The sequence below is a fragment of the Mesoplodon mirus genome (assembly GCF_964341445.2).
Source record: "Mesoplodon mirus genome assembly, chromosome: 1".
In the NCBI taxonomy this organism is placed as follows: domain Eukaryota; kingdom Metazoa; phylum Chordata; class Mammalia; order Artiodactyla; family Ziphiidae; genus Mesoplodon; species Mesoplodon mirus.
The window spans coordinates 209,199,631-209,224,912 of NC_138976.1; the positions used below are offsets into that span (position 1 = coordinate 209,199,631).

At 49.9% G+C, this 25,282-nt stretch overlaps 1 protein-coding gene and 1 pseudogene across 3 annotated transcripts in view; both read right to left on the reverse strand.

Annotated features, from left to right (window-relative positions):
* The window catches only part of BICD2 (BICD cargo adaptor 2), a 55,134-nt gene extending 41,144 nt beyond the window's left edge, over positions 1 to 13,990 (reverse strand). Inside the window, exon 1 of one of the 2 annotated variants that reach the window (XM_082620246.1) lies at positions 13,621 to 13,989. In XM_082620246.1, the coding sequence (XP_082476372.1) occupies positions 13,621 to 13,860 (240 nt within the window). In that variant the 5' untranslated portion in view covers positions 13,861 to 13,989. Of the gene's footprint in view, positions 1 to 13,620 lie in introns of both variants that reach the window. The other variant, XM_082620245.1, reaches the window with a different exon arrangement.
* Positions 13,991 to 24,085: 10,095 nt separating this feature from the next.
* Positions 24,086 to 24,667, reverse strand: LOC309807209 (protein TEX261-like; annotated as a pseudogene). Its single transcript has one exon. The product of its transcript is annotated as a protein TEX261-like (transcript).
* Between the last annotated feature and the right edge of the window lie 615 nt (positions 24,668 to 25,282).

Genomic DNA, 25,282 nt, shown 5'->3' on the forward strand with positions numbered 1-25,282 from the left:
TATCACCCCCATTTCACAGGTGAGCAAAGCAAGGTTCAGCGAGGTCAGATGATTCCCCTGAATGGCACCACAGGGCTTCTCACTCCAAAAACAACTTTTCTTCTTTGCAGCAAAGTAGTTCCCAGAGCTGGGAAGGGCGGGGTGGGATGAGGGTGGAGCTGGGCTCCAAGGAGCCCCCAGCAGCCTCACCTGGCAGGAGGGCAGGGAGGAGCTGGGGAAAGCTGCACAGATCTCCCTTGCAGGAGAGGATGGGGGCCTCCTGGGGATGACGGTTCCACCTGGGAACTAGAGCAGAACAGAGGCTACAAGCACACCTGCATACACCCTGCCCAAGCAAACAAGGCTTATCCATCAGATCAGCATGCCAATGGCCCAACCCTGCCCCAGACTCCCTCCAAAGGCCCAGGAGGGGGACGTGTGTGACACCTGTTCTCCACTGGCCTGCCCTTCCCGCTGTGTGGCTTCCTGTCTTAGTTTCCCATCAGAGCACCTGCACACTGGCTGTAGGGATCAGAAGAACTGGCCCCAAGGGGTGGTACTCACACAGGGATCACCCCCAACCCCCACGTCTGTCCCACAGGTCCACATCCATCCCATCACCAACCACAAACCCCAGCTGCCCTGGGCAGTGTCCAAACACTAAGCTGCTTTTAGAAAACTGGGAATCCACTCCTGAGCAGGAGGGATTTAGCCAGAATCGGTGCCATTTAGAGAAGATTACACTCTAATTGCCCCAGTGTCAGCAGACAGGCTTCTGGCCAGCTGAGCCCTGTAGCCAGTGGCACTCCCCACAGACCCTGGCTCTTCTGTCAGTCCTGGGGCCTGGGGACAAGCCCTTGTCTTCCGAGGCAGCTGGCTACCCGACACAAACCTCTATTCAATGGCCTGCAGTCGAGGGAGCTGTCCAGCTCCCATCTATCCCAAGCCTCAGAAGACATCTGGTAGGCAGAGCAGCCGGGGCTATACCCGGCTGGAAACACCAGGAGAGTGGATTGTGGTTTCTCACCTCATCTCTAATCTCAACACATGTCCTCACATTATTAGCCCCATTTAGGAAGGGACATCCAGCAAGCCTCACAGTCAGCAAGTAGCCAGAGACTCTGTAACTCAGGCCACGTCCCTTCAAGAACCCAGAGGTCTGCAGCTTTAGAGACGAGAGTGGAGCCAATGGAACTATGTACGGGTATGGGCTGCAATGATGATTCAATTCTCACATCTGCCCTAAGAGGCTCTGGAAGGCAGACGGGCCTGTCAGCAGCTGTAGCCATGATGAGATAAAGGGTCTTAGGAGCCAAGTGTCCCCCATGTCTGGCATTCTGTCACAGTCACCCTGGCAGGGTAAGTCCCTGTCATGAAGGACTCCCACACCCCGGGGAACCAAGGATGCTGCACTGCTCATGAAAAGAGGTGAGAACCTGAGGCTCATGGTGGGTGGCTGAGACCCTGTACTGAAGCCAGGTACCTGGTCTCCCAGCCTCGCCCCTCCAACCCGCACACATCGAGGTCACCCAGAAGAGTGAGGCCTGCAGGGATCCTTCTTGTGCTGTCTGTGACACACACACGTGAACACATGCACACACATGCACACATGGTTCGCTTCATCATAGCTTGGGCATGAAAGCCTAACGCTCCTGACTCATCCTGGACACCCTCCAGTAGACTGCCCGGGGCCATTTCTCAGCCGAATCACAACAGCACCAACATTACTTTAAGTTGAAGCATCCACTGTGCAAATCGCAGCCAAAGAAAGTGCCACATCAGGACCTGACCCTCCGCCTGCGCCTCTGGCCCAGGCATGCTACCTCTCCCCAAAGCCTCACGGGCTCCTGTGGGTCCTGAAAACAGAGATGTGCTCCAGACTTCAACCAGTACAGGCACAAAGGGGCATCCCACAGTGGAGGTGAGACACTGACGCTGAGAGAGCATGTGGAAAAAGAGGTGTGCTTGGTAGTGAGAGTCTGCGGGAGATGCAGACTTGGTGGCCTGGCATGTGAACACCACCCACACCAACCATAAATCCATTGTGGGTCCCTACAGACCTGTTCCAAAGGTAGTGAAGAGTCAGAGCTGGCATAGGGAAAGCCTGGGCGGGCATCTCTGGGGTGGAGTCTGACCCTAGCACCAGAGAAGAGGGCCAGACCTAGAGGTCTGGCAGGCTGGAAAGGGGCTCACATAGGGTGGTGAGCACCTGAAATAATAGTGAAGGTACCTGAAACCAAGATGGGGATGCGTCTGTCACAGTTTTGGGGGGACCTAGCCACCAGCTTCTGCCTGTGGGGCAAGCAGCTAGTAAACACCCAAGTGGGACCCAATCCCAGGTCTGAGCAGTGGCTGAGTCCACACTCCTCCCCTAACTACTGCCTGGGTCAAATGCATAAGGCTAGTAAGTTAAGCAGCTTTCTGGGTGGTCTCCCAGGAGTAAAGTCAACCCTGACTGAGCTGCTCAAACAGAAGGTCCCATGGACCACCTTAAAAACAGTGACACAAAGACAAAGAGAAGTATCATACTCATCTTCTATCAAAAATCTAACCAACTGTACTAGTGATTTTTGTTTTTAACAATTTGCATTCTATTACTTTTTCTCAAGATTAAAACAAACAAACAAACAAAAAAAGGACTATCAACTGATGATGACCAGGACCAACCCTGCCAACCCAGGGCTGAAGACCTAGGCCAGCAGATCCCAGTCAGGTGTGCCGAGTCACATAACGAAAACCACAGGGCTTAAGGGAAAGATTCACCATTAACACATAAAAAGACAGAAACCTAATAAAATCAGCAACATACATTCAAGAGGGCGGGGTGTTGGAAAAAGGATAATTGCACAGATGACTGGAAGAGAACAGAACTCCCAGGAGTAGACCCACACACACACAGCCAACTGATCTTTGACAAAGGAGCAAAGCAACTTCGTAAAGAAAGTTCAGTCTCTTCAACAAATGACGCTGGGACAACTGTACATCCATGTGCGAAAAAATGAATCTGGACAAAGACCTTATACCTCTCACAAAAACCAACCTGAAATGAACCACAGATCTAAATATAAAATGCAAAACTAATAAAACCTGTAGATAAAAACACAGGCAAAAAATCTACATGACCTTGGGTTTGGTGAGGACAATCTTAACATGAGAGCAAAATGGCATTAAAATTAAAAACTTCTCGGGCTTCCCTAGTGGTGCAGTGGTTGGGAATCCGCCTGCCAATGCAGGGGACACGGGTTCAAGCCCTGGTCCGGGAAGATCCCACATGCCACGGAGCAACTAAGCCCATGAGCTACAGCTACTGAGCCTGCGCTCTAGAGCCTGCGAGCCACAACTACTGAAGCCCGCATGCCTACAGGCCGTGCTCCGCAACAAGAGAAGCCAAAGCCACCGCGATGAGAAGCCCGCTCGCAGTAACAAAGACCCAACACAGCCAAAAATAAAAATAAATAAATTTTAAAAAATTAAAAACTTCTCTGTGAAAGGCACTATTCTGGGAATGAAAAGACAAACCACAGACTGGGTTATTTACTTGCAAAGTAGGACTTGTATCCAAAATAGACAAAAGACTCTTAAAACTCTACGATAAGAAGACAAACAATTCAATTTTAAAATGAGCAAGAGATCAGAACAGACACCTCACAAAAGACGATACACAGACAGCAAACAAACACATGAAAACATGTTCCACATCATTTGTCAGCAGAGAAATGCAAATGAGAACAATGAGATGCCCCTATACACCTACTTTAGTAACTGCCAAATGCAGGTGAGGAGGTGGAGCAACAGGAACTCACATTCATTTCTGGTAGGAATACAGAATGGTGCAGCCACTTCGCAAGACAGTTTGGCGGTTTCTTACAAAACTAAACATACTCTTACCCTGTGATCCAGCAAGTCGCACACTCCTTGGTGTTCACCTAAAGGAGCTGAAAACTTATGTCCATACAAAACCTGCACATGGATGTTTTATAGCAGCTTTATTAATAATTGCTCCCAGCTGGAAGTAACCAAGATGCCCACTTTGAATGGATAAACAAACTGTGGTACATCTAAACAATGAAATATCATTCTGTGATTTTAAAAAAAAAAAGAGCTAATAAGCAACGAAAAGACATGGATCAATCTTAAACACATATTGCTAAGTGAAAGAAGCCAATCTGAAAAGGCTACATATTATATGATTCCAGCTATATGACATTCTGGAAAAGGCAAAACTATGGAGAAAATAAAAGATCAGCGGTTGCCAGGGTTTCTTTTTTTGGGGTGGAGTGGTGTTGAATAAAGCACAGGGGATTTTTTTAACAGAGTGAAACAATTATGTATGATACTGTAATGGTAGATAAATGACACTACTTGTTTGTCAAAACCCAGATAACTTTGCCGCACAAAGAGTGAAACTTAATGTATAAAAATTTTTTAAAAAATCATTTAGGGGGGCTTCCCTGGTGGCGCAGTGGTTGAGAGTCCGCCTGCCGATGCAGGGGACACGGGTTCGTGCTCCGGTCCGGGAAGATCCCACATGGCGCGGAGCAGCTGGGCCTGTGAGCCATGGCCGCTGAGCCTGTGCGTCTGGACCCTGCGCCCCGCAACGGAAGAGGCCACAGCAGTGAGAGGCCCACGTACCGCAAAAAAAAAAAAAAAAAAAAAAATCATTTAGGGGCTTCTCTGGTGGCGCAGTGGTTGAGAGTCCGCCTGCCAATGCAGGGGACACGGGTTCATGCCCCGGTCCAGGAGGATCCCACATGCCGCGGAGTGGCTAGGCCCGTGAGCCATGGCCACTGAGCCTGCGCGTCCAGAGCCTGTGCTCCGCAATGGGAGAGGCCACAACAGTGAGAGGCCTGTGTACCACAAAAAAAAAAAAAAAAAAAAAATCATTTAGGAGGTATGGGGATCCTAGGCTGGAACACCGAATGTGGTAAAACAATCTAACTGCGTTACAGATAGATGAAACCACCTCACTGAAGGGGATAGCAAATAAGGTGCTTGCTTAAGTAATGTATTTGGAAATCAGTGGAGTATATAAGACCGAAGTCAAAAAGAACACTATACTCTATAGTATACTATACTCTACTTGATAAATACTATACTCTAGTTGATAAATTATTTCACAAAGGGGTGTAGGTCAACAGTTCTGACACTACTGTGACGTGTGCTGGAATGGAACAATTTTGTAGCTGTGTGGGGGATGGGGAAGCCAGGTGTCTCACTGGTGGAGGGAGGTTACATACAGATAAGCAAGGGGAGGTGGTGGGAATGATCTACGTGGTGATGGATCAGAGCTGGAGACATCAGTAGGAACTCATGTTCAGCTTAATATAAATACATGTGACTACATCTAGAAATGTTTATAGGTGTGTGTGTATATGTGGGCCAGATCTATCTCCTGCCTCTGTTGGCTGAGAGGGCCTAGAAGCAGGGACACTCCAGCAGCAACAAACACCCAGCACCCAGATCTTGGCTTCTAATACCATTCTCCAATAAAAGGAATCAGGACTCCCTGGAGAATGCTTACTCTTGTACTGGGGCAGGGAACCTACAGGATGACTCTGGAGAACCCTGTAGCACCAGAAAGTAAAGAGGCTCTCAGGAAGGAAGGGAGGGAGAGAGGGAGGGAGGACGGAAGGAAGGGAGGGAGGACGGAAGGAAGGAAGGAAGGAAGGAAGGAAGGAAGGAAACAATCACAATGATGGGTATGTTGAAGGGGCACAGGAGCCAAATGAAAGAGCTGCCAGGGGCCAAAGCTGTAACAAGCTGAGCAACAGAATAAAGCCCAAATATAAAATAACTATCCGTGAGTCCATACCAATATAAATGAATGGATGAATAAACAAATAAGTTGGGAAGAGACATGTCTCCCATGGGGAAAAATTCCGAACAGTGTATGTATATGCTTCCCCTGGAGGCAGTGAGCATGACCCTCTCCCCTCTCCGCCTCCTCCTCAGGGTGGCGGCTGTGCAGTTTGGAAAAGATGCAAGAGCACCGTGAAGTGGAGATGCCTGACAAACGCCTCAGCCAGGGGATCTGAAGCGGTTTCTTTTTTAAAATTAATGAAAAAAGGCAGCACAGTTTTAGAAGTGTCAGGTAGTTTAAAAACACATAAATGCTGCAACACATGGCACTTTATCTCGACAAAACCCTGAGGTTTGCCCGTGGATATGATGTCTCCAGAGGGGGAAAGCAGGCCTTCTGAAATGAGATGGAAAGTCACACCAGAGGCAGGGGGGTGGGTCACTGGGTTCTGTGCTCACCTGGTGTTTTCTGAGGACGAAATCACATGCAAACTCTCATTATGCTCATGCTGTTCCCTCAAATATCAATCACTCTGGAAAAAATCTGCATTTTCAAAATCAGTGTTATGGCAGAACTGGCTGCTCCCATAAGAAATAAATCAAACCCGCTGAGACACCCTTTCTCCCTCACCATGCTGGCCACGAAGACAAAACCAACAACACTAAGTGCTGATGAGAATGCAGGCGTGCTTGTCAGCTGCTGCTGCACTCACTGAAATCCCAGCCTCTCCAAACCGGCAATGGGGCAACACTGGGTACAGCCTCGGGTTCATGACTGTTGGGCGCAGCAACTTCCAGGGGCCTACATCCCCTCTGATCATCCTGGGTATAGTTGGAGCTCCAACACCCAGGGAGTCTCTCAGGTTGGTGGACAAGCCTGGACCCCTGCAGAGAACTTGGAGCAGGACGTGAGGGGGAAGGTGGGAGGAGAATGCCCAGGGGACCCCAGGAGCTAGAAGGGTGAGGTCCCAGGCCTGCCCTGACACCATCACTGAGGGAGAATCTGGTCCACTGCCAGGGCTTCAGGGATGTGCTGGCCTAAAACAAGGAAACCAAGGCCCAGGGAGAGGACCACTCAAGATCATGTCAAGCCTTGCTAGCACACAGTGTGGGATGTTAGCCCTCACTCTGAGCCCCAGCATCCTCACCTATGGAACTGGGACAAAGAGAGCACCTCCCTCCTGGTTCAGAGAGAGCTGGACCCCTCTCGGCATCACAGTCAGAATACACTTGACAGATGACCATGAGCCTCAGTGGCACAATAAAAGCTGGTCTAATGAATGAACTGGATGGGCAACAACGACCCAGCAGTGCAAGGGCAAGGCCATGTATCAGCTGAAGGTAGCACTATGGGCCAATTTCTTAAGAAAGAAAAAGGAAAGACAAGACAAGAGTGAGATGCCTGGCCTGCACGGGTGCGGGGACAGCTACTCCAGGTTGCCAGTGGGGAGGCAGGACGGGCAGCCTCAGGATGGTCACATGAGGCCCTGTAAGCAGTGGCACCCTCAGCCAGGTGCACCAAGTGGACCCTGCTTGGCTCCCAATGCAAACAGAACAACTGTAAAGCGACTATGAGCCAAATACGGAAATCCGGATGCTGACCAGAGAGAAGATGACATTAAAGAGTCACTGTCAATCTTGTGAGGTATGAAAATTAATCTGTGATTCTGTTTTTATAAAAAAACAGAATCACAGGGGCTTCCCTGGTGGCGCAGTGGTTGGGAGTCCGCCCGCCGATGCAGGGGACACGGGTTCGTGCCCCGGTCCAGGAAGATCCCACATGCCGCAGAGTAGCTGGGCCCGTGAGCCATGGCCGCGGAGCCTGCGCGTCCGGAGCCTGAGCTCCGCAACAGGAGGGGCCACAACAGTGAGAGGCCCGCGTACCGCAAAAAAAAAAAAAACAAACAGAATCACAGATTAATTTCTCAATACAGCACACCAATGTACTTAGAGTAGAAGTGAGGCACAGAACGGAGGCTGCCAAAGCTGGAGCTGCCAAAGTGGGTGCGAAAACATGCAGGCCAATCTCTCTGCTCTGGTTATGCTTAAAACTTCCCCTAAAGATGGAAGACCTTTAGGAGGGGAACGGTGCAGAAAAACTGCCTTAAAAAAGCAAACGCATAAAACTCAAACTACGACAATTATTTCACATGATACAACAATAGACTGGAAGTGCACAGAACCTTCCAAACCCATGGAAACCTCCACGTCTTCGACCACTTGAATGAAACCTACTTTTCTGCAACTCAAAGAATAACACCAAACTCTGTGTCTTTTTAAAAACAACTGTTATAGATGCTCAAAGCACTTTCTAGTTTTTATAGATCATATGTATCTCATATACATACACAGGAAGAAAAAAGCTGGCAAGTAGAAAAACCCGGTAGTTCCCCATACATACTCCATAATTCCTACAGAGACATGCTCATTTCTACATTTTGACGTTCTTAAAGTGAATGAACAATTTTTTAAACACATTAAGCTCTAAAGAAGAAGCCAGGCCCTGATCCTCCTGATGCCATCACCTGCCTGAGCCTGGACTGCCTGTTCCACCACATGTCCCCGAGGCGTGCCCTGCCCCTGCAGCCCCATCTGTCAGTCCACCTCCCATGGCAGAGCAGGGCTGGGACAGAGAGGTTTGATGCCCAGGACAGCGGCTGGGCAGTCACACGGGGCCCTCTCCGGCTCTGGGGCACAGCTTGAGGAGCCACACTTCAAACACTGGACAATATGGGGCCTGGGGCCCAGGAGAGTCTCATCCATCAGAGCCTGCAGGGTCCTGGCCAGCCCCTGCCCGCTAGCCATCTTCACTCCGCTGTCTAAGAAGGAACCAAATCTTTCTTTACCTTCAGCGTGTGTAGTGGCCCTTTATCCAGTGCATGGATGTGGAGAAGCAGGTCTGACTGAGGGGTGGCCGCCCCAAACTGACAAGGGTAAACTATCTCTCCTCCCTCACAGTAAGGGGTTGGGGTCCCTGAGGCGGGAAGGCCCAGCAGGAGTCTGTGTCTACCTGGCCATGGCTCTCTCTGATGCAACTGCTCAAACTTAAGGAGCCTCAGCCACTACCTGCCCAAGTGCCCCAGGTACACCAGCCAGATCCTGAGGGCAGAGCCATTCCTCCAGGGCCACATAGCTCCTGACGGCCCAGGAAGGGTCCAGTTGCTCCCTTGAAGCCAAAGTGTGGAAATCACAGCCCTGGACAACACATGCAGTACCTCCTCACCTGCCCAGGCAGTGCCACTCGTAGGCCTGGCCTCCCTCCTGCACCAGGTATGGAAAAGCAGCTCCTTCACAGTGTGCCCAACCACCCGTCCAAAGCCACACCCTGAGAACACTGAGGTACACAGCTGCTTAACCCCCCAGGCCCTGCAGGAAGACAGAATGCCAGGTGACACGGGAGTCTTGGGAGTTTTTAAAAATGGAAGAGCCCTCAAGATTGCTTCACAACGCCCTGCCAGACACAAGCTATGCAGGCAGGAAACTGGGGAGTGCCCAGCAATGCAGCCACAGCGGGGCGTGTGGTCATTGCCTTTGGATGCTGGTAGCTGCCTCTCCCAGCTGTTAGACCCCTGGGAGCAGGGCTGTCTCAGCACCTCCGGGATTCCCTGGAACCCGACTTCCACCACAAGTCAGGCTTCTTCATGCTGACAGCAGACCACCACACAGCTTGCCCTTAAAGGCCCACAGGTCTCCTAGAGTCTCCCAACCCCCAGTGACTCTCTGCTCCAAGTTCTAGGGTGGTATCAGATGAGCAGAATCCTCACGGGGTTTAGTCCAAATCAGGGCTTTTCCTGTCTCAAAACAAACACTTGAGGAGGATGCGCCTTGCACAGAGGCCTCCGATTGCCCTTCCCTCCTCCACAGGTGCCTGCTCTCTTGGGGACAGGCTTCCTAGGCTCAGAGCCTTGAGTGCAACTCAGCTTCTCTATGCCTCGGTTTCCCCAGCAGTACAACAGACATAACAGGGTGGTGACCCCAGGGCTGGCATGCGGACTGCAGGAGTCGGTGGGGCATGCGGAGGCTATGGCAGAAACAGCTCACCAACGGGGGTGAGGCCTGAGCGGCAGCCCTCACACCACCCTCCTCTGTGAAGCCAGCTCATGGCCGGAACTTCTACACAGACCTGGACAGGAACCTGGTGCCCAAAGACAACTTCCAACTTGGTCTGAGCTATTGGACCTTCCTCAATCACTCACACCCATCCCTACCTTGGTCTCCCCATCCTCTGAGAGAGGAAATGACAAGAGGGATGGGAAGGAGGAAGCGAGCAGGACAGAGCAGCTGCTCCCACCAGCTCTGCCACAGTGGTTCACGCAGCCGCGGAGCCTGCAGGATGGGAGGGATATCCAGGTACTGGGAGCTGGGCTCAGGCAAGTCCAGAGGAGGCTCTGAAAAGTGTCCATGCCTTGAAGGGCAGGCAGAGCTTCCAAGATCCAAGACTGGGAAGAGGCAGGGATGGTGAGGACAGTGAAGGCAACCAGGATGCAGAGAGCAGTGCAGGCTGAGCCAGGCCAGAGGCCCCAGGCAGCAGGCTCAGGCCGCTCTCTGGGACACGCAGCGGGGCCGCTCCAGACCTTGCGAGAACAAGGAGCAGAGACAAGGCGACTGCAGGGACAGCAGGGAGGGGATCCAGGCCTGGGTGAGGTGGAGGGAAGGAAGGAGCTGATGACACCAGCCAGCCGACACACACTTATTGCGTAAGCACTTATTGTGTGCCAGGCACCAGTCCCAGCCTGTGACAGGCTTCAGCTCACCAAATTCCACTCTCGGCTTCCCTGGGATACAAGCATACTGCACAGACAAGATCCTGAGGTAGCACATAAGTCAGCAAGGGCATCCAGACTTTGTCTTCCTGCTCTCTCTGGGAGCCAAGCGAGGGTGGGGCTGAGACTGCACCAGGACCCCCACCACTCGCCTCGGGCATGCCCTCCAGCCCTCACATTCCCAACCTACAAGGACCACTCACTCTTGGTACCTACCTGCCTGAGCCATGCAGGCAGGAACTGTCTTGAAAAGGGCAGCACACCTGTCCTTTTCAAACTGCAGCTAAGGACACAGAGTGAGATGTTCCATGGCTCCTGAGGACAGGAAACATCACATGGCAGACCAAAATCTGTCACCACGGTGGGGAAGGGGGCACAGCTGAACTTGTGACATACAGGGCCCTTATTAAGCCAAGCTCAGTCACTAGCAAAATGGTTAGGCAAAATGGGCCAGTGGGTACCCTTCCTCCCGCACACCATGGTGTCAGTAGGACACAGACACACATACACTCACCATGTGAGAAAGGCTGCAGGGCCAGCACCACTGCCACTGGCCCCACAGAGGACCCTCCCTCAGGTCTGCTCACAACCCAGTCACCTGGGACAGACCAGCCAGCTTCTCTCCCTCTAAGACAGTATTGTCTACAAATGCTCAACAGGAATACAGGCCCCTCTGTTTGTAGCATAATTTGTTAGTAACTGAACCCACTTTAGTTAAAGAAATAAAGTTTTAAAAGAATGAAGATGGCTCATCTCTCTTCAGGAGAAAACAAATAAAACTGAAAAAAGACCCAACAGATATGGTCTCCTTAAATCTTGATTTTTAAAATAAGAGTTAATATTTCCAAGTATAACAATAACAAGAATTAAGAGAGGCCGACAAGAGCCTGTGCTGACATGGCTTCGAGTAAACTAGTGCGAGCTTTCTGGCAACACCTACTGAGACTCTGATGCACCTTCCTCTAGTTCTGCTGAGACTTCCGGCTGAACTGTTCTCATCCCACCTACAATGAGGGAAACTGAAGTTCAGGACAGTGGGACAATGTGTCCAAGGCCAGTGTGTGCGAGAGCCTCACGGTAACATCAAACTAAGCAAGCAGCCACCTGAAGAACACCGGTGGAGACCGATATACCTTCTTCCCAATTCCCCTGGGGACCCATCCTCCAGACACATGCCACAAAACTGAGTCAAGATTCTTACACTGGCCAAATGTCTGTGACAGTAAAGAGTTGACAACTGAAAGGTCCCTAAGCAGGCAATGGTTAATTCCTGTGCAACTTTCCCTTCTGGTCTGCTCTTACAGCGGACGTGAATTCGAGCTTGTGAACACAGAAGGGGATTGCACATGCTGCCAGTGGGGGCTCACTATGAACTCTGAGGGGAGAGGCTAGGGAAGACCAGGCTCACCTCTGAGCTGCAGAGGGTGAGCCTAAGGTCTCCCACTCCATATTCTCAAGGCCCCCTCAGCATCCCTCCATCTTGGGCACATTCCCCTACCCCACACGCTAAGATGAGGCCCTTGCCAGAGGGGTCACGTGTCACCCCTCTTGTACCTCTTGTAGATCTAGTGCCAGATAAGCCTGGCTTGGAGTAGGCACCAATACCTGCTGACAGATACAAGACCTCGGGTCGAATGAGCTCCACCGTCACCCTCCCTGGGGCCCCTATCTGTCTTCTACAGGGCACCTGCTCCACCAAGCATAGATTTAAGTACCTTCATGAATTAATTCCCTGCACTATCAGAAGGGGACCCAACTGGTCTCCCCAGTGAGACACGGAGGCTCAAAATAGCCCAGGCACCTTCCTGAGGCCACTGGGAGCGGGGTGCTGGGAGGTGGGTAGTCCGGGAAGCAGCGAGCTTGGTGGATCCTGAGACCAAGGGCCAGGAGCCTACCTGGACAAGATAAGAATCAAGTAGGGAAGGGGCAGACTGTCTCAGGCACAGACAGGCTAGATACCTAACACCTTGTCCAGGCTTTTAAAATATGCCTCAGACGAACCCTTCCTGGGTGGGATGTTGCAGAGGAAGAAGCTAAGGTCCCTGCTCATAGCCACATCACCAGCAAAAGGCAAGACCTGGATCCAAACCTGGGTGTTCCACCCAGGAAGCAACTTCTCCCTCCCCACCCCCACAACAAGGCTGGGGAGACAAGGAGGACTGACAGAAAATGGTGCTTAAATCACCCCAGAGAATTACTTCACGGCAGGACTGCGCAGCTCTCTTGCTGCAAGACTCTTTGGCAGCCTGGGGGTCCAACCTGCTCACCCTGGAGTAAAAATCACACAGGAGACACAAGGCTTATCCATGAGAAACACCCACAGACCTGTCCCCCAACTTCAGGGAAGGGCCTGGTAGGGCAACCAGGACGGGAAGTGGACAGAAGCACTGTATCACAGAGAAGTAACTAGCGGGGTGGTCAGTGAGCTGAGCATGGGGAGGGGCTGTGGGGTACCCCCGCCAGCTGTGATAAACACATGCAAGGCAAGCCCCCGACTTCGCCTTTTCCTGGTCTCCCGGCGCTGAAACCTCTGAAGGCAGCTGCGCCCAGAGAAAGGAGGTGATGCGCCTGGAGACGATGGAGACACACACCCGGTCTTTCCCAGCCGGTCACCCGCATCCATCCCACGTCCCCATCCCCCGCACTCGGAAAGTCAAACACCGCAGAGGACGCCATCCCACCGTGCCCGAGACCTGCCATCAGTAGCAGAAAAGCTGACCACACGGCTCCACCGCAGCCCTTGCCGCGGAGGCCAGAGTTTCTAGAACGCGCATCGCCCACCACACTTGGGGCCCGCCACCCACCGCAGGGCCGCCTCCCGGACGGCCAAGCACACTGACCCTGGGCGCCCCGGTGCTGATCCGGCCTGCCTGGGGTCAGGGGTCGGCTGGGGGGTCGACCCGGCCGGGGTCAGGGGTCAGTTTGGCCTGCGTCGGAGGCCGGTTGGGGGTCCGCTCGGGGGTAGTCTTGGCCACGGTCAAGGGCCGGCTCTGGGGTCAGTGCTGAGGTCAGTCCGGGTCCGGGGTCGGGATTGGCCGGGGTCGCGGAGGGCGTGGCGCCGGCGGCCCTTGCTCCTTACCTCCTTGAGCTGCTCCATCTCGCCGCGGATGGCCTCGTAGTCCACCTCGAGCTCCTCGAACTGCAGTTTGAGTTGGTGCTTCTCCTCAAGCACTGCCAGCCCGTACTCGGCCGCCTGGATCTTCTCACGCGTGGTCTCGGCCAGCTCGTGCGACAGCCGCTTCACCTCCGCGCGCAGCCACTCCGGCTGCGCCTCCATCACTAGCCGCGCGTACTCCTCCTCCTCGGACGGCGCGGACATGGTGACCACGGCCGGAGTCACGCCACTCGCTCCGAGGCTAAGGCCGGGTTCCCGACCGCCACCGCCGCCGCCGCTGCCGCCGCCGCCGCCCAACCCGACGGCGCCCCGGCCGCCGCCGCCACGCAGCCGCCGTGAGCTCGCCGCCGCGCGGGGCACTGTGGGGGCCATAGTCCCGCCCGCGGCAACTACAAGGCCCGTCGCGCCCAGCGCCCGTCCTCCCCCTCCCGTGATTGGCCCGCGCCCCGTGCCGGGAGGCCCCTTCCAATGCTGTAGCCTCCTCTGCTGCCGCGCGGAGCATTGTGGGGGTCGTAGTCCCACCAGCGCGCCGACTACAAGGCCCTTAGTTCCACACGCCCGCCCGCCCCCGCCCGTGATTGGCCAGGGCATCCGCCGTCGCGGAGCCGGAAACTGGTGTTTGCCGGTGCCCGCCCCCGGGCCTGCGAGGCGTGGGTAGGTGGTGCGGTAGGTAACCGGCAGGACGCGGACTGCGCTGTGCAGGGGCTGGGTGGAGCCGACCACCGATCTGAACCACCCCACGTGGAGCGCTCGGAGCGTCGGGGGGACGGCGGGTCGGGTGGCGGTGGGGACTATAACCCGACGGTTCAGACGGGCAAGGCCTACGGAGCCCAAGACGTATCCAGTGGGAGAGATGGTCAAACCGCTAGCAGAAGAGACGCCTTCGCCCCAGCTAAATACGAAATGCCTCGTGCGTGTTTCCTAAGAATTAGGCATTTCCATGCGCCCTACGATGATCCAATTCAGGACCGCCGACACCGACGGGGCCTCGAATCCAGCATCGCTTCCCTGCGCTACCCTCGTAGCATGGTTCCGGTCCGGGACCCTGTCCTGGGTCACGCCTCAAATGGCAGTCAGGTGTCCTTACTGTCCCTCAATCTGGGAGACTTTCTCCCTCTTTGTCTTTATGACCTTGACCTTTCTGAGGCGTGCAGGCTAGAAATGTACACACCGATGCATCCCCACGGTTACATTAGGTTATGCACTTTGGCTGGAATATCAACGAGGTGGTGCTAAATTTTCACAGAATCCTGTCAGGAGACTCCCAAACCCATGGCCCGGATGCTGCTGGCTACTCCTTTGTAATCATTGGTACTATCCTGTGAGAAGGCACTTCAGACTTTGCAAATATCCCATCACTCCTCAAGCCTTTAAAATTTTTATTGAGGTATACTTGATTAATAGTACATGAGTTTCAGGTGTACAATGTAGTGATTCACAATTTTTAAAGATTATACTCCATTTATAGTTATTATAAAATATTGGCTATATTCCCTGTGCTGTACAATATATCCTTGTAGCTTTATTTTATACGTAGTGGTTTGTACCTCTTAATCCCTTACCCCTGTCCTGCCCCTCCCCACTTCCTTCTCCCCACTGGTAACCATTAGATTGTTCTCTACATCTGTGAGTGTTTCTTTTTTGTTATATTCACTAGTTTGTTTTATTTTTTAGTTTCCACATAAAAGTGATAACATACAGTATTTGTCTTTCTCTGTCTCATTTCACTTAGCGTGATATCCTCTAGGTCCATCCCTGTTGTTGCAGATGGCAAAATTTCATTCTTTTTTATGACTGAATAATATTCCATTGGGGTGTGTGTGTGTGTGTGTGTGTGTGTGTGTGTGTGTGTGTGTGTGTATACACCACATTGTCATTATACATTCATCTGTTGATGGACATTTAGGTTGTTTCCATATCTTGACCATTGTAAATAATGCTGCTAGGAACATTGGGGCACATTGTATCTTTTCGAATTAGTGTTTTCATTTTCTTTGGATATATACCCAGGAGTGGAATTAATGGATCATATAGTAGTTCTACTTTTAGTTTTCTGAGGAACGTCCATACTGTTTTCCACAGTGGATGCACCAATTTGCATTCCCACCAGCAGTGTACAAGGGTTCCCTTTTCTCTACATCCTCACCAACAATTGTTGTTTGTGGTCTTTTGATGCTAGCCTTTCTGACAGGTGTGAGGTGATACCTCACTGTTGTTTTGATTTGTATTTCTCTGATAATTAGCAATGTTGAGCATCTTTTCATGTGCCTGTTAGCCATCCGTATGTCTTCCTTGGAAAAATGTCTATTCAAGTTTCCAGCCCATTTTTTAATCGGGTTGTTTGTTTTTTTGATATTGCGTTACATGAGCTCCTCAGACTTTTTTTTTTTTTTAATCAGGAGAAGAAAGGATTTATAACTTGCAGCAAGTAAGGAGAACACCGGGGATCTTTCCTAAAGCAGCATCTCCCAGAACAGTAAAATTGGGGAAGTTGTAAGTTGAGGGTACATGCATATTCATGAAGGGGCTCGGACAGTTGACAGAATCCAAACTTCAGTTGATTGAAGTCACCAGGGTCAGAAAAGGTCAACATCATCATCCCTTAGGTTCTGGTTGATCTGGTGGTTGAGTGCATCAGGCTAACCTTTACCACTGAAAGATAACTGGCAGTCTTCACAACTGATATATTATCTTTGCTATTGTTACTTCTCTTGCCTGATAGCAGGTAATGTTTCTGCATTCTTTTGTTCCCTTAAGATCATTAATTACTGAGACCTGTTCAAGGGCAAGCATTGTAGCCAGGATTAGATCACAAAATGGCTTAGGCTGAGCTCCTTAAACTTTTAACTCACTAGTTTTCATTGAGATTTCTTGCCTAAAGGAATTATTACCAGACAATTCTTTTCTATATATTTATTTATTATTATTATTTTTAAGCATCTTTATTGGAGTATGATTGCTTTACAATGCTGTGTTAGTTTCTGCTGTATAACAAAGTGAATCAGCTATACATATACATACATCCCCATATCTCGTCCCTCTTGCGTCTCCCTCCCAGCCTTCTAGGTGGACACAAAGCACCAAGCTGATCTCCCTGTGCTATGCGGCTGCTTCCCACTAGCTATCTATTTTATATTTGGTAGTGTGTATATCAGACTGTTCTGTTCTATTCCCATCATTCCTTTTCCACTTACTAACCTTGTACTCTAGGGAAGATACTACATTCATTAGTGGTATGGATCTGTGGATTCTTATTTTACTTAAAGAGTTATAATCCATTACTCTCCATACTCACTTAGATGCTCAAATGTGGCAGACTTGGCCAGTGGGAGCTCCACCAGCTGGCTTTGTATCCTTTCAACATGTCATGATTTTTGAGAATTTTCTTACATTCTAGCAAATTTGTTCCAGGATCATCTTGTACTCTGGGCCCAGACCTGGAATCAGCCATTTCTCCAAGGAGCCCTGATTTCTTTTAGTGGTTTAATGTTTTATTTGTATGAGGAGAATATCTCATAATTTTACTTGTGAAATTAAAAAATGATTTTTAGCACATTCAGTCACAGTAGGAGTAAGATGCCCAATCAGCCTGTCTGTCCTTGTCTTAGCACTGAGAGTCCCAAGTCCTAGGAAACCCTCAGGCCTAGGCTCACCATTCAGTCTAAGTGGGAGAGATGCTAGGGAAAAGAAGGGAGAAGGAACATAAAAGGAAGATGCTCTGAGAATTGGTGGCCCCTTCTGACCCCAGCTGGCCAAACTCCAAACCCCCACCCAACTCCATGCCTTCATATGAGGCTGGCCTGAGGAGAGAGAAGAGAAAAGGCTGTGGGAATCTGGTGCAGGCAGGCATTGACCACGGAGCTTAGAACTTGGAGACAGGGTGGTGGTGGAAGGGGAGAGACAAGGACTCTTATAGGTGCTGGGGACAGAGGACCTGTCACTGGAGGAGCCATGATGCGTGACAGTGTTGGGGGAATAGTCATCAGGAAGAGATTCCCTGAGGATGTGACACCTGAGTGGAGACCCAGAAGATGCACAGGAAGTGGCCAGTCAGGCTGCTGGAATAGGGGATTGGCAAAGATAAGAGAAGCAGGGCTGCTGCTTTTTGGGCTCCACCTGGGCCTCCAACATTGCCGGGTACTTGACCTCCATCATCTCATCGAGTCCTCCCAATACCCTGGGATGTGGGGCTTATGCTACATGTTTTACAAATGAGAAAACAGGCTCAGGGCAAAATCCTTAGTTATCACCTTTGGCTTCTTACACCCTCCATCTGATTTGTCAATCTGTGAGCAAACGACAGACCCAGACCTAGCCTTGGCCTCCTGCCTTCCTGACTGCCCCCTCTTTGGCTCGAACCCAATTGCCTCCCAACTGGACTATTGTAGTCATCTTCTCACTGGCCTTCCCCCAGCCCCCTCACCCTATCTTTTCTCTAACAGCAGCAGTAGGATCCTTAGACCCAAGGCAAGTCATGCCCCCTCAGCTCAAAACTCTTTCCTTTAGTACATTCAGGCTGCTGTAACCATACCACGGTTGGGAGGCTTATAAGCAAAAGACATTTATTTCTTAAGGTGCTGGAAGTCCACGACCATGGTGTCAGTAGATTCAGTGTCTAGTGAGAACCGGCTTCCTCTTCTCTCACTGTGTCCTCACATGGCAGGAGGGGTGAGGCAGCTCTCTGGGGTCTCTTTTAAATAAGGCCACTTATCATGGGGGCTCCACCCTCATGATCGAATCACCCACAAAGACCCCACCATCCTAACACCATCACCTTGGGGGTTAGGATTTAATGTGTGAATTTGGTGGGGCACAAAACTTCAGATCATAGCCCCCTCCCAGAGGCAAAGCCTAATTACGGCAGCCACCCCCAAGATCCTTCACATTCTGGGAAGTGGCCTTTCTGCCGTCCTGACTTGTTCCCCTTCCTGGCTTTATCTTCCTCCGTGGCGTGCTGCATGTTGTGTTTATTCACGTTTGCACCTTTGTCTCCTCCTGGAATGTCAGCTCCAGGAGGCAGGGACCTTGACCAGGCCTCAGTAGTCTCCTGACCCACACACCAGGGCCTCCAGCCAGGGTCCTGCAGGGGCTCAGGACTCAGAGGAGACCAGGCTGTCCTTATTATCCCCCCTCCCTGGACCCTATACCCCTTCGCCAGGATGGAAGACATGGGAGAATGAAGGCCTTTGTCAGACTGGGATGCTGGGTGCCCATGGTGCATCCCCCCCGCCAAGAAGGACTGGGTGACCCTTAGCCTGGGGGCAAAGGTAAGTGATATCCTCTCAGAAACCCGCTCTACCTTCATAAGCAAAGGCTCAAGGTCCCCCACTCCTCCCATCCAGAGCAAAGGGGCAGGATGCTCATGCGCACAAGTGTCCGGGCTGGGACCTGGCCTAGATGTGGCCACTTTGGTAGCCTTTTTTGCTACCAAAGCTATTTTCTCAAAGGCTCTTTGCTATTAGGTTCCCTGTTCTGCTATTTGCTCAGGAGCTCTCTGTGCTCACAAAAGTCCCCCCTCCTCCTGGAATCCTGTCTCCTCTCTGCCTGTGGCTATCTGGTTGTAGACCAAAGAGCAAAGCCATTGGTGACTAAGTGGGACTTAGTTGGTGACTGTTGGTGACTCCCTGCCTGTTGATGACTCTGTTGGTGACTCCCTGCCTAAGCATACTTAGCTCAGCTGACAGCAGAGTAAATGGCATGGCACCCTCCATGTATTCATATTGTGTAATGTAGGATGAGTCTTTGACCCAAATGTCATTCATTTGATAAACTCTGTGCCAGGCCTTAGGGGTTCAGACATATATTGTATATCCAGTTTTTCCAGTGCCGTTTGTTGAAAAGACTGTCCTTTCTCCGTTAAATGGTCTTGGCACCCATGTCAAAAATCAATCAACCTTAGATGCAAGGGGCTGTTTCTGGAATTTCTTTTTTCTTCTTTCTTTTTTTTTTACACTCTTCTTATTTTTTAAATTTAATTTAATTTAATTTTTTTGATGTGGATCTTTTTTTTTTTTTGGCTGCATTGGGTCCTCATTGCTGCACACGGGCTTTCTGTAGTTGTGGCGAGCAGGGGCTACTCTTCATTGCAGTGCACGGGCTCTAGGTGCGTGGGCTTCAGTAGTTGCAGCACACAGCCTCAGTAGTTGTAGCACACAGGCCCTAGAGTGTGTGGGCTTCTGTAGTTGCAGTGTGTGGGCTCAGTAGTTGTGGCAGATGGGCTCTAGAGCGCAGGCTCAGTAGTTTAGTTGCTCCGCGGCATGTGGGATCTTCCCAGACTAGGGATCAAACCCATGTCCCCTGCATTGGCATGCAGATTCTTAACCACTGAGCCACCAGGGAGGTCCCTGGAATTTCTTTTCCACTGGTCTGTGTGTCTATCTTTATGCCAGTACCACACTGTTTTGGTTACAGTAGCTTTGAAGTAAGTTTTGAAATAGGGAAGTGTGAATCCTCCAACTTTGTTCTTTTTCAAAATGCTTTGGCTATTTGGGGTCCCTTGAGATTCCATATGAGTTCTAGGATTTTTTTTTAATTTCTGCAAAAAAATCATTGGGATTTTGATAGGGATTGCATTGAATCTGTAGGATGCTTTGAGTAGCATTGACATCTTAACAATATTGTCTTCCAGTCCATGAACACAGAATGTTTTTCCATATTTATGTCTTTAATTTCTTTTAGAAGTGTTTTGTAATTTTCGGTCTGCAAGTTTTTACCCACTTTGGCTAAGTTAATTTCTAAATATTTTTTTCAGATTGTTCATTGTTAGTGTATTCAACTGATTTTTTTTTTTTTTTTTTTTTTTTTTTTTTTGCGGTACACGGGCCTCTCACTGTTGTGGCCTCTCCCATTGCGGAGCACAAGCTCCGGACGTGCAGGCTCAGCGGCCGTGGCTCACGGGTCCAGCCGCTCCGCGGCATGTGGGATCTTCCCAGACTGGGGCAGGAACCCACGTCCCCTGCGTCAACAGGCGGACTCTCAACCACTGCACCATCAGGGAAGCCCTAAGCAACTGATTTTCATGTGTTGATTTCGTATCCTATAACTTTTCTGAATTTGCTTATTAGCACTAATAGGTTTGGGGGTTTGTTTATTTGGTGTGTAATCTTTAGCATTTTCTATGTATAAGATATGGACAAAGATAATTTTACTTGTTCCTTTCCAATTTGGATGCCTTTTATTTCTTTTTCTTGCCTAATTGCTCTGGCCAGAACTTCCAGTACTATGTTGAAAAGAAGTAGCAAAAGCAGGCATCCTTGTCTTACTCCTGATCTTAGGGGGAAAGCTTTAGGTCTTTCATCATTGAGTTTGATGTTCACTGTGGATTTTTTCATATATAGCCTTTATCATGTTGGGGAAGTTCCCTTCTATTCTAGTTTGTTGAGTGTTTTTATCATGAAAGGGTGTTGGACTTTGTCAAAAGGATTTCTGCATCAATTGAAATGATCATGTGTGGGGTTTTTTTCTGTTCATTCTGTTAATGTGGTATATTGGTTGATTTTCATATGTTGAATCATCCTTTCATTCTGGGAATAAATTCCATTTGGTCATGGTGTAATCCTTTTAATATGCAGCATACTTTGGTTGGCTAATATTTTGTTGAAGATTTTTGCATCAATATTCATAAGAGCTAAATGGTCTGTAAGGTATTTTTAAAGGTATATTAACTCACCCAGCTCCCCTGGTTAAGATAGTGGGGCTACATGGAACTGAACATGATACAATGTTAAGAGGGGGAAGAAACAGAAGAGAGAGTTCCTGTGCTTGGAACTTTGGAGCTGGGCCTTGCACACTTCCTGCAGAACTGGAAGATAAGTGGAATCACTGTGGTTTAAATCGTGATGGGAGTATGGGGAATTATTTTTCTTTAAACATTTTTTGATAAAGGAATTATTGTTAATTTAAAGTGTGATTATGTAGAAAAATGACTGTTTGGATGTAAATACACCTGCAAGTATGTACAAGTGGAGAACATGATGTTTAGCATTTGTTTTCAAATACTCCAGAAAAAAGGGGAGATGAGGATAATGAAATTACAGAAGTTGTTGATAGTAGTTGAAGCTGGGTGGGTGCTACATTATGCTCTTGACTTTTGGGTCTATTTTGAAATTTTTAAGATAAAAACTTTCAAGTGTCTTAATGTTGTAATGATATTATCTTCATAAAGCATGAGAAGACAAAAACAAAAAACAAAAAAAAGTCATTTACCTGTCTCTGAATAGCTATCATCTGAGTGCCACTTGACTTCTAGGTGACTGTCCCTGCTAGCGGACATGAATTCTGACCTCCTGCTTCGACCTACTTCTTGTTTTAAATAAATCCATTGGTTGCTCTCATGTGCCTGCTTTATCTTATTTAATCCTTACAAAAGCCTAATGGCCTAGATATTGTCCCCATTTTTCAGATGAGGAAATTGAGGAACAGAGAATGATATGGCCATGGGTTTGAACCCCTGAGCTCTGGGAGATGGGGAGGGGAATCTACACTCTCACTCATCATCATCACCCCACTGCCACCTAAACTGTTCTTCATGTCTTACTCCACCTCTGGGTCCTCCTGGATCCCTAGCCAACATGGCATTTCCAGATGAATTTCCATGGCTGTGTTAAACATAGCTCCCCCAGGTGGCCTCCCCATCTTTCCAGGCTCTCATCCAAATACCACTGTGACAAATCTGTGTTATTTATGGGCTCCTAGGATCAGAACCCTTTCCTGTGTTGGGAGAATTCCCCCATCATGTGAGTTTTGATGGAAGATGGGCCAACCTCCCAGTATTGAAGCTCAAAGAAGGGGCCGATCCTCACCTCCCAGGCTCCACGCAGCTGGGATCTGGGCATCTGAGCTGAAATGTTTGAGATTTCACCAACAAACAACTCTTCTCACCACCCCTTTCCCATATACACACTTTAAATAATGCCCACACCTACATAAAATACATATCAACCCTGCCCAATGAAGACAATCCAAGTCTCATATGATTGCCACATCCCAGTCCAGGAACTATGGGTGATTTGTGATTTTCTCAGTCAGGCCTGGATAATAGCCGCTCAAGGGAGAGTAACCATTGCCTAAAAGAAGAGTTTAATCATCCCAAAGTCTCCAAAGTATAATTGTATAGATGAAGTTGTAGTTCAGGAGATAGAAATCACTCTAGATGTTTCAAACAGATAGGGATTTAATACAGGGAATCGGTTGCTTGCAAAATCATGGAAAGAACTTTAAGATTTGAAGTCAGTGGGGCTATGACTAGACCTCAAAGTCATGCCATAGCAGCTGTAATCCAGAGATCAAGAAGCTGCATGAAATCATTGCCAAGGTCACAGCTGCCACACCCATGAAACTGGGTGAAAGTGAGTGGGACATGGAATTGGGCCATTGCAAAAGTTCACATCTGCCAGAATCTACACAACAGTGCCATCTCTGCCAAGAGAATGGCACCCTCCTCCCTTCTGCCATCCATATCTCATGCAATCACATCTCATTGGCAGAACCCAAGTCAATCAATCCAGATTCCTAAGGGCAAAAGTCTCTGGGAAATGTAGTTTTTAACCTTCCCACCCTTCACAAGGAGTAGAAGAATAAATGTAGAAATGGATGGTGAGTAAAGATAAACAATGTCTAGCACTGCAAGAGAATTCTTGCAACAAAAATACTCTTTGGAATTTTTTTTTCAGGGTATTATGGCAAACAGTGCCATCTAGCATCTTTACTCAAATGGCAATCAGCACTTGGACAGAAACCACAGTTCAACAGCAAAAACTTTCTCTTACAAGTGCTAAGCCACGACCCCTCCCTACGGCCATCTGCCACAGCAATTATCACCATCTGCTCTCCAGCTTCATGGCCCCTGCCCTGCCTGCCCTGGCTGAGCCAGAACTCCTGACCCATCACAGGAGGGGGCAGGAGGGCCATAGGAGCTCAGACTTTGCCCCTCAAAGGTGGACCACGGCCTCCTGGCTAAGCAGGCACAGCATCCTCCCTGGTGCCCTCTGAAGTCTCAGCCTCTGGCAGCATCAGATCTGAGCCAAGCTGAACCTCCTGAGGAGGGTGGGCATGGGGGCATCTGGGGGAGTCAGAGAAGGAGGGCCAGGGCTGGGGGAAGGTACCTTCTAGCTACTGCCCCCACCTAGTGCAGAGGCCCAGGGGCCTGACTCTCCTGATCTTGCCCCAGCATCCCCTCCCCAGGGGGTCAGTATATCTTCTGCCTACTGGGTAGAATGGCTTCTTTTTTTTTTTTTTTTTTTTTTTTTTTTTTTTTTTTCTTTTTGCGGTATGCGGGCCTCTCACTGTTGTGGCCTCTCCCGTTGCGGAGCACAGGCTCCGGACGCGCAGGCCCAGCGGCCATGGCTCACGGGCCCAGCCGCTCCGCGGCATATGGGATCCTCCCAGACCGGGGCACGAACCCGCATCCCCTGCATCGGCAGGCGGACTCTCAACCACTGCGCCACCAGGGAGGCCCTAGAATGGCTTCTTTGATGAAGGAGAAGACAACCAGGATTCCTAAGCATTTGCCCCACTTGCCTTTGGTGAAGTAATTGGAGACCATGTCATCTCCTGGCTGCATGGGGGAGGGCAGGACGTTCTCCCCAGCCGACAGTGACACAAAGAATGCAAATGGGATTATCCACAGGCAGAAAGTGAAATAAGCCAGGACCTCTGAGAAAGGATATTCCTCTGCAAAAAATTGAAACTCTAGGTAATGATTCACCTCCACTAGCCCACACAACAGGATGAAGTTAAGCGAGGTCAGCATGACTAAGGGGAAGGTCTGGAGGAGGCCAAAGCAGACAAGGTTGGTGCAGAGACCCATGCCAATCATGCAGGTGGGGAAGCACTCAAAAATGCAAAGACCAATTGATACAGCTGTGGAGAATCAGGTCATGTATTTTATGATCCTACTAGTGGCCACTGTGTATTCTTCTGTCAATTCTGCCAGGTAACATAGTCCGGCTATGATGGCCAGCATGATGAAGGCCATCTGGATGAAGAGCAACAGCCAGCTCAGCAGGTACATGAACCATATGACGTCCACGCCCTGCCTGCCCCCTGACTGCTGGGATAGGCCTGCATGCTTGCTATTTGGATTTTTGACATGATCCTGTGAGCAAGTCCACACATCCTCTTCCCCCAAATCATTTATTAAAGCTGGAGAAAACTGTCAAAATTGTCAAACAACTATTTCAGTGCTTGGAAATTCACCAAGTGCACACATCAAACTGAGAAAATTTTATTCATGAAAACTACTGAAATTCAGTTACAAACAGCAAGAGCATGTGATGTTCTTTCTTGGGGAAGCTGCTGTCACCTCCCATCATCATAGTTCAATAAATGTGGAGGCAGGGGCTTCCCTGGTGGTGCAGTGGTTAAGAATCTGCCTGCCAATGCAGGGGACACGGGTTTGAGCCCTGGTCCGGGAAGATCCCACATGCCGCAGAGCAACTAAGCCCATGGGCCACAACTACTGAGCCTGCGCTCTAGAGCCCACAAGCCATAACTACTGAAGCCCATGCACCTAGAGCCCGTGCTCCACAACAAGAGAAGCCACTGCAATGATAAGACCGTGCACCGCAACAAAGAGTAGCCCCCGCTCGCCACAACTAGAGAAAGCCCACGCACAACAAAGAAGACT